Source organism: Mus caroli, unplaced genomic scaffold, assembly GCF_978045245.1.
Source record: "Mus caroli unplaced genomic scaffold, Mus_caroli_1 scaffold_3, whole genome shotgun sequence".
Lineage (NCBI taxonomy): Eukaryota > Metazoa > Chordata > Mammalia > Rodentia > Muridae > Mus > Mus caroli.
Genome location: NW_028227258.1, coordinates 51,044,326 through 51,056,534, shown reverse-complemented (window position 1 = coordinate 51,056,534; position 12,209 = coordinate 51,044,326). Strand labels below are relative to the sequence as shown.

General features: G+C 43.9%; 1 protein-coding gene across 4 annotated transcripts in view; it reads left to right on the top strand.

Moving 5' to 3' along the window:
• Positions 1–10,761: 10,761 nt before the first annotated feature.
• Henmt1 (HEN methyltransferase 1) overlaps positions 10,762–12,209 on the top strand; it is a 28,152-nt gene continuing 26,704 nt past the window's right edge. For 2 of the 4 annotated variants that reach the window (XR_002377579.2, XM_085835572.1), the window contains exons 1-2: positions 11,011–11,056; positions 11,742–11,891. Coding sequence is in view for 3 of the 4 variants with exons in the window: in XM_085835572.1 (XP_085691698.1) it covers positions 11,868–11,891 (24 nt within the window). In the remaining variant the exon portion in view is untranslated. Of the gene's footprint in view, positions 10,900–11,010; positions 11,061–11,741; positions 11,892–12,209 lie in introns of those variants that run through there. The other 2 variants (XM_021158785.2, XM_085835573.1) reach the window with 2 other exon arrangements.

Genomic DNA, 12,209 nt, shown 5'->3' with positions numbered 1-12,209 from the left:
AGGGCCATCTGACAGACAGACTGCAACAAAGCTGGGGAATGTCTGCTCCTGTGTCACTCAGGTTTTAGATCTCACCTGCTTTTGAGTTGGTAGTGACTAGGTGTGTCAAGCTTAAAAACAAATTCCAAGATTTTTATCTACAAGTGAGGAAAATGTAGGATGTTAGGTCGGATATAACAGTGTGTGACAAATGGCTGTCACAAGGGATTAAAGACAGCCTAACTCATTTTGATTCACCATCTGTAACATTTCAACTTGGTATCATCATTAAATCTAATCAGTTAACCAGGCTACAGAGTCTTCAACAAATATGTGTGGCTTTTCCAGGGAACTTCTATTTGTCTGTCTGTCTGTCTCTGTCTGTCTGTCTGTCTCTCTCTCTCTATATATATATCTACATATATATATATATATATATATATATATATATATATATCTTGTTTTTTCGAGACAGTTTCCTGTACACAGGGTAAAATGGCATGGAGCTGCATACACACTGTGCATATATAAATTCCTGCTTTGGGTATACTACACTACAATTATGTCAGATTTAACTACTCGGAAAAACTGAGTGTCTGGATGCAGAATATTCACACTATCTTTGCAGCTTCATGCTGTAATATGTAATTATCTCAGAATAAAGAGAAAAAGTAATTACTGGATGATACACAATAAACTTCTAAATGGCTACTGACAGGGATAACTCAGTCCCATAATTTGAAGAAATTACAATCTTTGGTTTTAGAATTTTTAGTTTTTGTTTTGTGGTGGAAAATAGGTTTGTTAAAACCTCACCCAATGTTTATAATCTTATGGTTGAGAAATTGTATTGTTATTATTGGTGTGACCACATGCTCTGTATGTTAAACAGTTAATATGTTTGAAATGCATCTATGTTTGACGGCATATTGTTTTCTCTCAACAATTCAATGCACTAAATACTTTTGGCTAAATCCAAATATGGAAACTTAAATCTTAGGAGTATATATTTTCAAGTTATGTAATTTAGTTTGTTTTCACTTTTGATATATTAAATATTTACAACAGCAACAATACAGAAGTAAACTGAGAGGCCACTTAAAATAAATAAGATATAATTCCTAAGGGGAAAAAACCCAAAATATACAATTCCTTGTATAGTTAATATTTTCATAACCCACATCATAAACAGATACATAAGAAGTGCCCTTATGGCTTGTTATGAGTTAGAGTAACATATACATTTCTGAAAGAGTGCTAGTTCTTTTTTTAAAAAGATATATTTATTTTTATTTATATGAGTACATTATAGCTGTCTTCAGTGCACATCAGAAGAGTTCATTGGATCCCATTACAGATGGTTGTGAGTCACCATGTGGTTGCTGGGAATTGAACTCAGTACCTCTGGAAGAACAAACAGTTAATGCTCTTAACCTCTGAGCCATCTCTCCAGGCCAGGAGTGCTACTTCTTTTTTCTAAGGATTTTGTCAGATCTCATTACAGATGGTTGCTCTCTCCGGCCCTGCTTGCTCCAGCCCGAGGAGTGCTACTTTGAATCTCTGTTTTTCCTTACCGCTACCTTTGCTACAGCTAGTACATGCTCCTTCCTGACGACTTTATACTTATCCTCACAAGCACTTGTCTTGGACTCTTATGCCAGTCAATGAACAAAGAGTTAGCAATTCAAATAAATCAGTAAGTTGCTGCATTTCCAGATGACTCCAGGTGAGGCTTCTACTTCTTATTAATATACACTTGATCTGGGCATGGTGACACACATCTTTAATCCAAGCACTGGGAGGAAGAGGTTGGCAGATCTCTGTAAGTTCAAGACCAGCCTGGTTTCAGAACAGCCAGAGTTTTTACACAGAGAAACCTTGTCTTGGAAAAAAAAAAAAACAAACCACAAAACAAAACAAAATAAAAAAGCCACTTGAGAAAGTCATAGGATACCTTGTACTTTCTTTCTTTCTCTTGGGACAGATGGAGGGATCTGCCCTCACAGTCAGTCACACACTGGGCAGCTCCAGTCTAAGGGCCCTAAGCTACTCCACTCACAGCTGAGGACAACTTGGTTGGCCAATGATTCTTCAGTTCTGAGACTGTGGGTGGAACAACAATCAACATTTTTTTTTCAAAATTCTTTTTATTTATGTGTATGACTGTTTGCCATCATGCTTGCATCTGAACAGTGCCACTGGAGGTCAGCAGACAGCACTGGATCTCCTGGAACTGGAATTACAGAAAGTTGTGAGCCACCATGTGGGTACTGGGAACCTAACCTGGGTTCTCTTCCAGATCAGCAAGTGATCTTAACTGCTGAGCCATCTATCCTTCCAGCCCTGGCAATCATTATTAACCATCATAGAATCCCTCACCCCAGAGAATCAAGGATTTCAACATAAAAAGCTATGAAGAATGCCGACGTTGAGAGAATATTTCATAGACATTCCAAATGAAAGCATTGAAACAACAGGCAACCTTACTTAAGGTGGAGGCATCTGTGCCCTTTGAGTTCAACCTTACTCTTTTCTTATTTCTAAACTGTAGTTTCCTGACACTCTCATGGTTACAGTCACAGTGTGCTTTAGCTTGTAATAGGTAGAAACAGAGTAAATAAATCAGGAGGGCTGAGGATGTAGCTCAATGGTAGGCGGCTTTTGTGTAGCGGTTCCCTCAAAATGGAAATCTTCCATCTTGGAAGGAAATTCCTTAACTCACAGGCTGTAATAAAGGAGGGAAAATAATACGGTAATTTAAGGGCAGGGGAAATATCCAATTCTGCAGGGAAGCCTGTTTAAACGGGAAGAGCCCAAATGCTTAGGGAAGTTCCTGAAAATGACCAGATATATTAGACCCCTCATCCACCAATCACATTTTTAAGCAGTAAGACTGTCTAGAGGCAGGTGCCGATAAGCTGAGTAGCCTAGACAAAACAGAGACCAGCTGAGCCTCCTGCCACAGGCTGGACCAACTGAGCTCCCCAGAAAGGACACTCTCCACTCTGTTGAGCAGCCTTCAGGTTGCACAGTGCATCCTAGGTTTCCAGCTTTTGAGCCTTCATCTGTGCTGAAATGGACTTTGGTGGTGCAGCTGTCTTTAAGTTATTTCTGCCCCTGTATGTAACTCCTCACTCATATTCCCATAAATAACTCTTATAAAACTCATTGGTTCACCTATTGGACTTTGGTGTTAACTAGTTATGTCTCCCATGGATTCCCTATCTGGGGTGAGTAGATCTTTGTCTACATCTCTGTAGGAATATTGTCACAAGTGTTTGCTTAGCACGCATAGGCCCCAAGTTTGATCCCCAGCAACACACCACACACACACACACACACACACACACACCACACAATTTCATCAGGAGCACATGGACACAAGTTTATTGGATTGTATTAAAGTTATTAGACATGCAAGCTTAAAATAAACACACCAGACCAACAATCATGCAATCCATCTCTTAAGATGCACAAAAGGAGAGGCAAGAGAGACTGCAGCATACATACTAATCTTTCTTATAACAAGTGCCTCTGGTAAACACCACCACCCAGGACAAGGGCAGATGGACTCCCCTCCATCTGGAAATCAGCTCAGTTGTCTCTGATGCTGCTGGCTTAGAAGCTATCATCAAGGTGTTTATGGTATCTTCTTATAATCCCACCAGTGAGGCAGGAAGGAAGATCTCAGGTTTAAAGTTAGCAGAGTCTACATATCAAGACTACACACACACACACACACACACACACACACTTTGGTTCTGTTCTTGATGTAATATTCTACACTCTATTGCTGAAGATATTACACACTTTCGTCACAGGACATGGAGAAGTCAACCTGGAACTGACTTAGTTGTTTTCCTTTTGCTGGGGGTGGAGTGGGAAGATAAGACATCAATAGTTCCATTCAGCTGTGATCCCTGCGAGCTACAATGACTAGTCTGATGAGACATGAGTGTAATGGTGGCACGAATGTTATGGGGGTAAACACAATTTCTGATTAGATTTAAGGCCTTAGGAGGGGTAACTCACTTGGGTAGTGTAAATACAGCTAAGGATTCATTGCTGGGGAGCTCAGACAGGCCTCAGAGAAGAACACATTGTCAAGGAACAGCTGAGACTATTTTCTTCTTAGCTAAACAATGTTAGACTTCATTTCTTTTTCTCCTAATTGTGCCCTTAGCTAGAAGTCAACTTGATTTTTGATTTGTTCTCTTTTAGTAAACTTGTGAATTACACATTAACTATTTCCATTGTTCTGAGAATTGACTGACCATAAAATGTTTCATGGTATGTTAACTGTCTGACCATGAACCAAAAACATGTACCTTTCCCATGATTGTAAAAATAAGTGCAAAAGTTTGCTTTTGTAATCACTCCCTCATTTGCCATAAAAGGCCTTTCTGCTTCTGGTCTTGGATGCTTCATTCTCTACCAAGGGAGACTGTAAGCTTGGCTTGACTGTAAATAAACAGTCGACATCTTACAATATCTTGGTGTTAGCTCCTGCTTTCCATTCATAATACACATTACTATTATTAGCTAAATGGACATAGTTTCAAATTGCCTTCTAACTACTTATCTCTATACCCAAAGACTAAGTGCAGCCCTTAGCCCTTAGAGAAGGCTCTTACTGTAGTAGACCATGGTTAATACAGAGACTCACAGGTCCAAATGTAGAAAGCAAGTGTCTATGAAGTGCTCTGCTGTAAATGGACATCTATATCACACAGTCTTAGGGAACACTGTGGAAGAGGGGCAGAAAGATCATGGGAGTCAGAGGCTGGGCAGGACAGGTTGTCTTCAGACACAACAGGACAGCTGAATCAACAGCTGTGGGCACCTGCAGGAAGGCGATCAGGCCTGTCAGCATTCCAGCATGGAGTGTATATATTTTCATATATACATGTATACTCTAAAGCCACTGTCTTAGTCAGGGTTTCTATTCCTGCACAAACATCATGACCAAGAAGCAAGTTGGGGTTCCATACTGCTGTTCATCACCAAAGGAAGTCAGGACTGGAACTCAAGCAGGTCAGAAAGCAGTTGGATCTCATGGAGGCATTTCCTCAACTGAAGCTCCTTTCTCTGTGATAACTCCAGCTGTGTCAAGTTGACACAAAACTAGCCAGTACAATTGACTCCTTGTCAACTTGACACACAAACACATCACTAGTAAGCCTCAACCCTTACATTCTTATTCATCCCCACGGTCTAAATAACTTTAAATGTCCCATAGTCTTTACATATTTTTAAAATCTCAATCTCTTTAAAATATCCATCTCTTTTAAAATCCAAAGTCTTTTTTTTTTGTTTGTTTTTTTGTTTTTTTGTTTTTTTTTTTTTTTGAGACAGGGTTTCTCTGTGTAGCCCTGGCTGTCCTGGCACTCACTTTGTAGACCAGGCTGGCCTCGAACTCAGAAATCCGCCTGCCTCTGCCTCCCGAGTGCTGGGATTAAAGGCGTGCGCCACCACGCCCGGCCAAAGTCTTTTTACAATTAAAAATCTCTTAACTGTGGGCTCCACTAAATAGTTTCTTCCTTCAAGACGGAAAATATCAGGGCACAGTCACAATCAAAAGCAAAAATCAATCTCCAACCGTCCAATGTCTGGGATCCAACTCACGATCTTCTGGGCTCCTCCAAGGGCTTGGGTCACTTCTCCAGCCATGCCCTTTGTCGTCCTCTAGGCTCCAGATGCCTGTACTCCACTGTTGCTGCTCTTGGTGGTCATCTCATGGTTCTGTCATCTCCAAAACACTGCATGACCCCTTCAGTCCTGGGCCATCAATTGTAACTGAGGCTGCACCTTCAACAATGGCCTTCCATGGCCTCTCACAGTGCCGAGCCTCAGCTACTCTGTGTGACCCCTTCATGCCTTCAAAACCAGTACCACCTGGGTGACTCTTACACACTACTAAGTCCAGCCACAGCACAAGGTACAACCTTGGCTATCTCTGGAACACAGCCTCTGTGCTTTCAGAAAACACTTCCCAGAAGATGTCACCTCAATGATGCTGGTCTCTTCTTAGTCACTGCTAATTTCTTAGCCCCAGCTAACCAGCATCAATAGTCCCAGTAATGCAAACTTTTTGCTTTAGTAGTTCTGGTATCTTGTTAATCACAGCTGATTCTTCAGCCCCAGCTAACCAGAACCACAGAATCTTCACAACCAAAGTAACAATGGCCCTGGAAAGAGTCTTTAATTTTCCCTCTGAAATTTCACAAGCACTGTTTTCAACATTATCTTCCAAGCTCCTACACAACATCTGACAGAGCTCTTAACACCGAATGGATCTTCTAGCCCAAAGTTCCAAAGTCCTCAGTCCTCCCCAAAACATGGCCAGGTTGTCACAGAATACCCCACTCTGCTGGTACCAATTTGTCTTAGTCAGGGTTTCTATTCCTGCACAAACATCATGACCAAGAAGCAAGTTGGGGAGGAAAGGGTTTATTCAGCTTACATTTCCATACTGCTGTTGATCACCAAAGGATGCAGGACTGGAACTCAAGCAGGTCAGGAAGCAGGAGCTGATGCAGAAGCCATGGAGGGATGTTCTTTACTGGCTTGCTTCCCCTGGCTTGCTCAGCCTGCTCTCTTATAGAATCCAAGACTGCCAGCCCAGAGATGGTCCCACCTACAAGGGGCCTTTTCCCCTTGATCACTAATTGAGAAAATGCCTTACAGCTGGATCTCATGGAGGCATTTCCTCAACTGAAGCTCCTTTCTCTGTGATAACTCCAGCTGTGACAAGTTGACAGAAAACCAGCCAGTACAGCCACATATGAGGGCAAGTGTGGGTGTGCATGTGTTGTATGTGTATATGTTTTCCTTCTTGAGTTCGGGTCACCTCAGTTAATACGACTTCCCAAGCCCATCCATTTTCCTAAACATTTCACAAAAAGTCACAGTTTTGTATGTCGACAATGGGCAGAATTCTCCAGATTCTCTGGGAGATACCTACTTCAAATCTTATCTCTTTGTTATTGTCTTATTTAAGGTTTCTATTGCTGTAAAGAGACACCACGACCATGGCAACCCTTATGAAGGAAAACTGTAGGCTTAGGTTTTTCAAAGCCTACTTTAATAAGGGTTCTCAAATGTTTCGACCCATCTTTCTAGCCTACTGTGCAAAGGTAGGGGAGAAAAGATGGGAACTAGGACAAGGGGATGTGGACCTGTTTAGAAGTAGTTTTGGGGGTGATTCCAATCTCCACTATCAAGATACAAGCAGTCTAGTTCATAATGTCATCAAACATGAATCAGCAGTGGTGGCACAGCGGAAACAGTCAGGCCACCACCCAATTGGCATGAGTCAGCAGGAGTGACCGGAACCAGCCAGAAACCCAGGAGTTCTCTGTCATGCCTTTCTCAATGAAGATCAGTGACAACCAGAGACCAGCAAAGCGTTGCATAGCAAGCAATGCAAACACCTTGTCACTGTCTATTGGTCCTACTTATATTTTCTCCCAACATCATGCGTTCTCACGGGTCTTGCTTCAGCAAAGCATCATGTGAGTCTGAATTACATGACACAACCAGAAATTTCCACTTCAGAGAACATTTAATTTGGGACTGGCTTACAGTTTTAGGGGTTTAGTCCATTACCATCATGGCAGGGAGTGGGTTGGCATGCAAGCCATATGTTCTGGAGAAGGAGCTGAGAGTTCTATGACTTGATCTGCATGAAGAGTGTGGATTTGGATGGGTGGGGAGATCTGGGAGAAGCAGAAGGAGGTGAAACTAATCAGAATATATTATATGAAGAGAAAGACAATAGATAAGACAGGATTTCCTGTTTTTATTTTTATTTTTTGTTTGATAGGCAAGATACTTCAAAGGTTGTTTTTTAAATTTATGTTTATTAAAAGAAATTTTTTTGTTTGTTTTTCCAAATAGAGTTTCTCTGAGAGTTTTGGCTGCTCTGTAGACTAGGCTGACCTCAAACTCAAGAGATCTGCCTGCCTCTGCCTCTTGAGTGCTGGGATTAAGGTAGTGGGCCGCCACCAGCCAGCTTGAAGGCTGTCTCATTACCATGAAGCATACTATCTAGTTTTAAATATTACATCGTAAGTAGTCTGCTCAGACTGCTGTAACAAATCCTCCCAGAATAGATGGCATAAACAACTACAGTTTACTTTTGCCTGGAACCAGGGTGATGTTAGGTCCCATTTCCCAAACACTCCAAAAAGTCAGTGCCACCGCCCATGTCCTAAACAACACCTGGGCTCAGCTCACGCTGGCTTCTAGCTCCCCATTAGCACATCTCTGTGACATTTATCAAAGCCCCAATGCTAGGCCTTAGGCTGTTCTGGCTTAGTCTGGGTACTTGCTGTCCTGGTACTCAGAGAGTCACCTGTCTCTCAGTGCTGGGATGAAAGTGGTATTCTACCTCATGCAGCTCGTTATCATTTTTTTTTTTTCAAAAGACATTTTGAAAGGTTACCGAGTGAGTAAAAGTAAAAACAGTACTTGAGGTTAATTTACTTGACTTCAAACTCAACCTGATCTCCATGTCACCAGGACTCACTGTATGGTGAGGAAGGTGCGGTCCGATGCCAGAGGCTCCATTAAAGAAATGGCTACACTAAGGGGCTGGTCATGGACAGGAACAGATGCCACCCACAGCCTGACACGTGCAATTTGGTGATTGTTCAGATTTGGGATGGGCAGAGTGGACGGACAGATGATTTTCAGGCTTGGGGACCCAGCTCTGAGCATCACAGGGGTCCAAGTGAGGGGGAACTAGGCAAGTTTGGAGAGGAAATTGGTCATGAGGAACTTATATCCATAAACGGGTCAACCAGCAAAAATCCTGGACCTGTCTGTTGTAAAAAGAAAACATCAGAGATAAAATAAAGTAGGAATCTAGGTTTATGATTCAGAGGTGTCAACCCAAGTTCTGATGGTCTCATTGCGTTGTGCCTGAGGGAAGGTTGGATGTTATGACAACAGAGCGATGTTGTAAAGGAGCCTGCTCACCCCCAGAAAACCAGAAAGCAGAGAGGGAGAGCGTCATCTCCAGTGCATTATTTCTCCCAATTAGTACCCACCTCAGCTTATTCATCAAATTCAACTATAAGTTCATTAATGGGTCATTAACCTCCCCTCCCCCACATCTAGTTTTTTCTCAATAGCAACACCAGTCCTTCACTATATGATCCTTCTGGGGGAGACATTTCTGGAGAGGTGGTCCCTTCCATGGCCAGATGGGTTGACCAAAGGGAACATTAGGTGTCCACCTGGAGAAGGCCAGAGGAACTAATTTTTCCTTAATGGATGGGCCTTACTGCTGTTATCTCATTGTGATAAAATACCCCGACACAAGTGATTGGGGGAGGGGAGGAAGGGATTATTCTGGGTCAAAGTTCCAGGTTTCAATCCTCCTCCTAACCCCACCCCACCCCACCCCTTGGGGAAGTCACAGGAGCTGGAACTTGAAACAGCTGGTCACGTGGCATTCAGTCAGGAGGCAGAGTAAAGGCTTGCCTCAGCGCTCTGTCCTTCTCCCTCGCTGAAGGCAGGGAGGAGCACCACCCACACTGGGCAGGTCTTTCCATCACAATTGGGGGAATCAAGACAATTCCCTACCATAGGAAGAATGCTCTGTGGAGTCTAGATTGTGTCAAGTTGACACCGCCATTATCCAGCACACCTCCCTAGTGCAGAGGCCATCTTCTTTTAGGTTTTTATTTTTAGTACCTAGAAGTGCATTTATGTCGTCTTATACACCCCTTTAATAAAGTCACTTTGAACTGCATGTGTGCAAAGCCAACAGGAAACTCTCAAACTGTAATTATACACGATCCTATCTCAAAAGCCAGAGTTACACACATTTTTTTTTTCCATAAGCTCTAGACTCTCAAGTATTGGAAACGAGATGCAATTTATCTTTGTACTACGCGGTAACTATCAGCCTATCAGCATTATGCTTTTGCACAGAGTAGCCAGTGAATGTTTGAATATTTACTATTTCATTTGTGGCTTTTTTTTTTCTCTTAGAGGCAAGTGTAGACCAGCATTCTTTAGTACTGGAAGCTTTTCTTACATTTCTGAACCTAACACCAAGCGCTGACACTTAAAGGCATGCATTACCATGTCCAGATTATTTATGGTAAACACAAGTTTTGGAATAAATGAATGAATGAATATTTAAGACAAGGGTCTTATGCTGACATGCTGACTAAGCCGGCCTTCAACACTGTGACTCTGAATTCCTGATTCTGCCCCAACCTCCCCACTATGATCGGATTACAGGAATGTGCCCAGTTGGCTCAGGTTTTGCTTTTAAAGCAGGTTCCTTCCCCGTCCCCTCTTTTCTCCCACTCCCATCTCAGGTGCTTCTTCGGTTGCATACAGCAAGTGTAAAATTGACGGAAAGGAAACACTACACATTTTCTAAGATCAGACAGCCCTTAAAGTGTATATGGTTAAAAAAAAAAAAGTTCAGAGCGTAAAAGGCCCTCGTGCCATTCTGGGCCAGCAGGCTCGCGCTGAGCCCACCTGCCCCTTCTGTGGCCTGCCATTGGCCCGGACGACGTTCACGTCTCTTCCGCGCACGAGGAGCCTCGCACCCGGGACGCCACGGACCTAACAGCCACCGAGCACGCAGTCTGGCCGCCAGTCTGGGTCGCATCCAACAGTCGCCGCAGGGGCAGGTCGCCGCAGCGCGAGGGTCTGGGATGCTGTGGGGCTGAGGGTCGTGGTCCTCCCCAGGGTTCGGAAGATCGGTGGGAAAATGTCTTCAGGGCATGCGCCACAGCGGCCGTTAAATGACCCAAAACCGACACCCTGGAGGCGGCAGCCGGGAGGCATGGGGCCGGAGCATGGCCGGGCTTCGCACGCCCAGCGAGGACCCTGAGGGTGCAGAGCGCAGGCGCGAGGCGCAGGGCCAGCCAGCGGCCAGGTGCGGCCAGCCAGGTGCGGAGCACGGGTGGAGCAGCAGCGCGGCTGCGCGGGCGTCGCGGGGGCGTCGGGGGGCGTCGGGGGGCGTCAGGGGCGGGGCCCGCAGCCACACGGTTCTGGGCGGAGCTTTGTCTGAGTGGCTTGCTTTCCGGGATGGATTTGCTTCTTGCCGGTGGGTGAGTGATGCTGGGGGTTGATGAGGACTGGAGATGGAAACTAACATCCCTAGTTACCCCCTGCACCCCAACCCCCCAGCTGAGGTTCATAACACACACCAGGAAACCCCTGAAAAGCTGGTAGTTGACCTCTTGTTTACTTGAGATTAAGTTCTAGTTGATAGGAACTTGTGTGATAGAGTAACAACATTCAAGTCCGAGCGAGTGAATTGGGTCCGTGTTGCAGCGTCATTGGCTTATTAGGGGCATCCACTGCACCCCGGATTCGTTTGACCATGTTTGAGAAGTTTCTGAAAGCACAATGGATGAGGTTGAGATTTTGAGAATGATGTTGAACTTCTGACTCTCCACCCTTCCCTGTGCTGAGTTACTGCCGAGCACCAGAGTCTGGTTTTATGCGGTGTTGGGGAGAGCTGATATGCTTCAGGCTTGCTGTGTAAGCATTCTACCAACCGAGCAGCATCCATAACACAAGGCCGAGGATCTTAGCAATAGCGTGAATCACACTGAACTAGTAATGGTTAATACATGAGTATTATCACACTTTGCTCAGTTGCATGGTTTTAGAACCCGCCGTCAGTATCTCAATAGTTGCCGGGAGAACTCTGTGGGCAAGTGTTAACAGAGGAGAAAAGGCGGCAGAATGCCTACCCCTTTCATCTGGGCCATCGTTTCTTCCAGGCATCTCGTGTGAAAAGGGATTACTTGGCGTTTACAGCTGAGTTGCCGCTGATTCTGATACAGAGCCCAGAGGATAAATCTGCATTATTCTTATTTTTTTTTGTCACAATAGAAGTCGGAAACAAAATGGAAATGGCAGAAAACATACCGGTAAATGCTACCCTCCTTACCCACCCACATGGGTCTTAGAGGGGTGTACTATGGAGAAATGACAGGCCATCCTATTAGGTCCTTGCATCTCTCCCCAGGGTGTTGAACTAAATAACATTGACATCAGTGAAATACCCACATTTGATGCATAGAAAGTAAAACCACAGTTGTTAGTTTCTTAAAAATATATCTCTAAAGTGCAAATGGGTCATCTGGAGATTTTATTTTTCCTTTTCTTTACCTAGGAAGTTTCAAGTGTAGAGTCTTATCTGAGATCCGTTGAAACCCAAGGCTTTGCATTTCTAAGTTTCCAGGAAG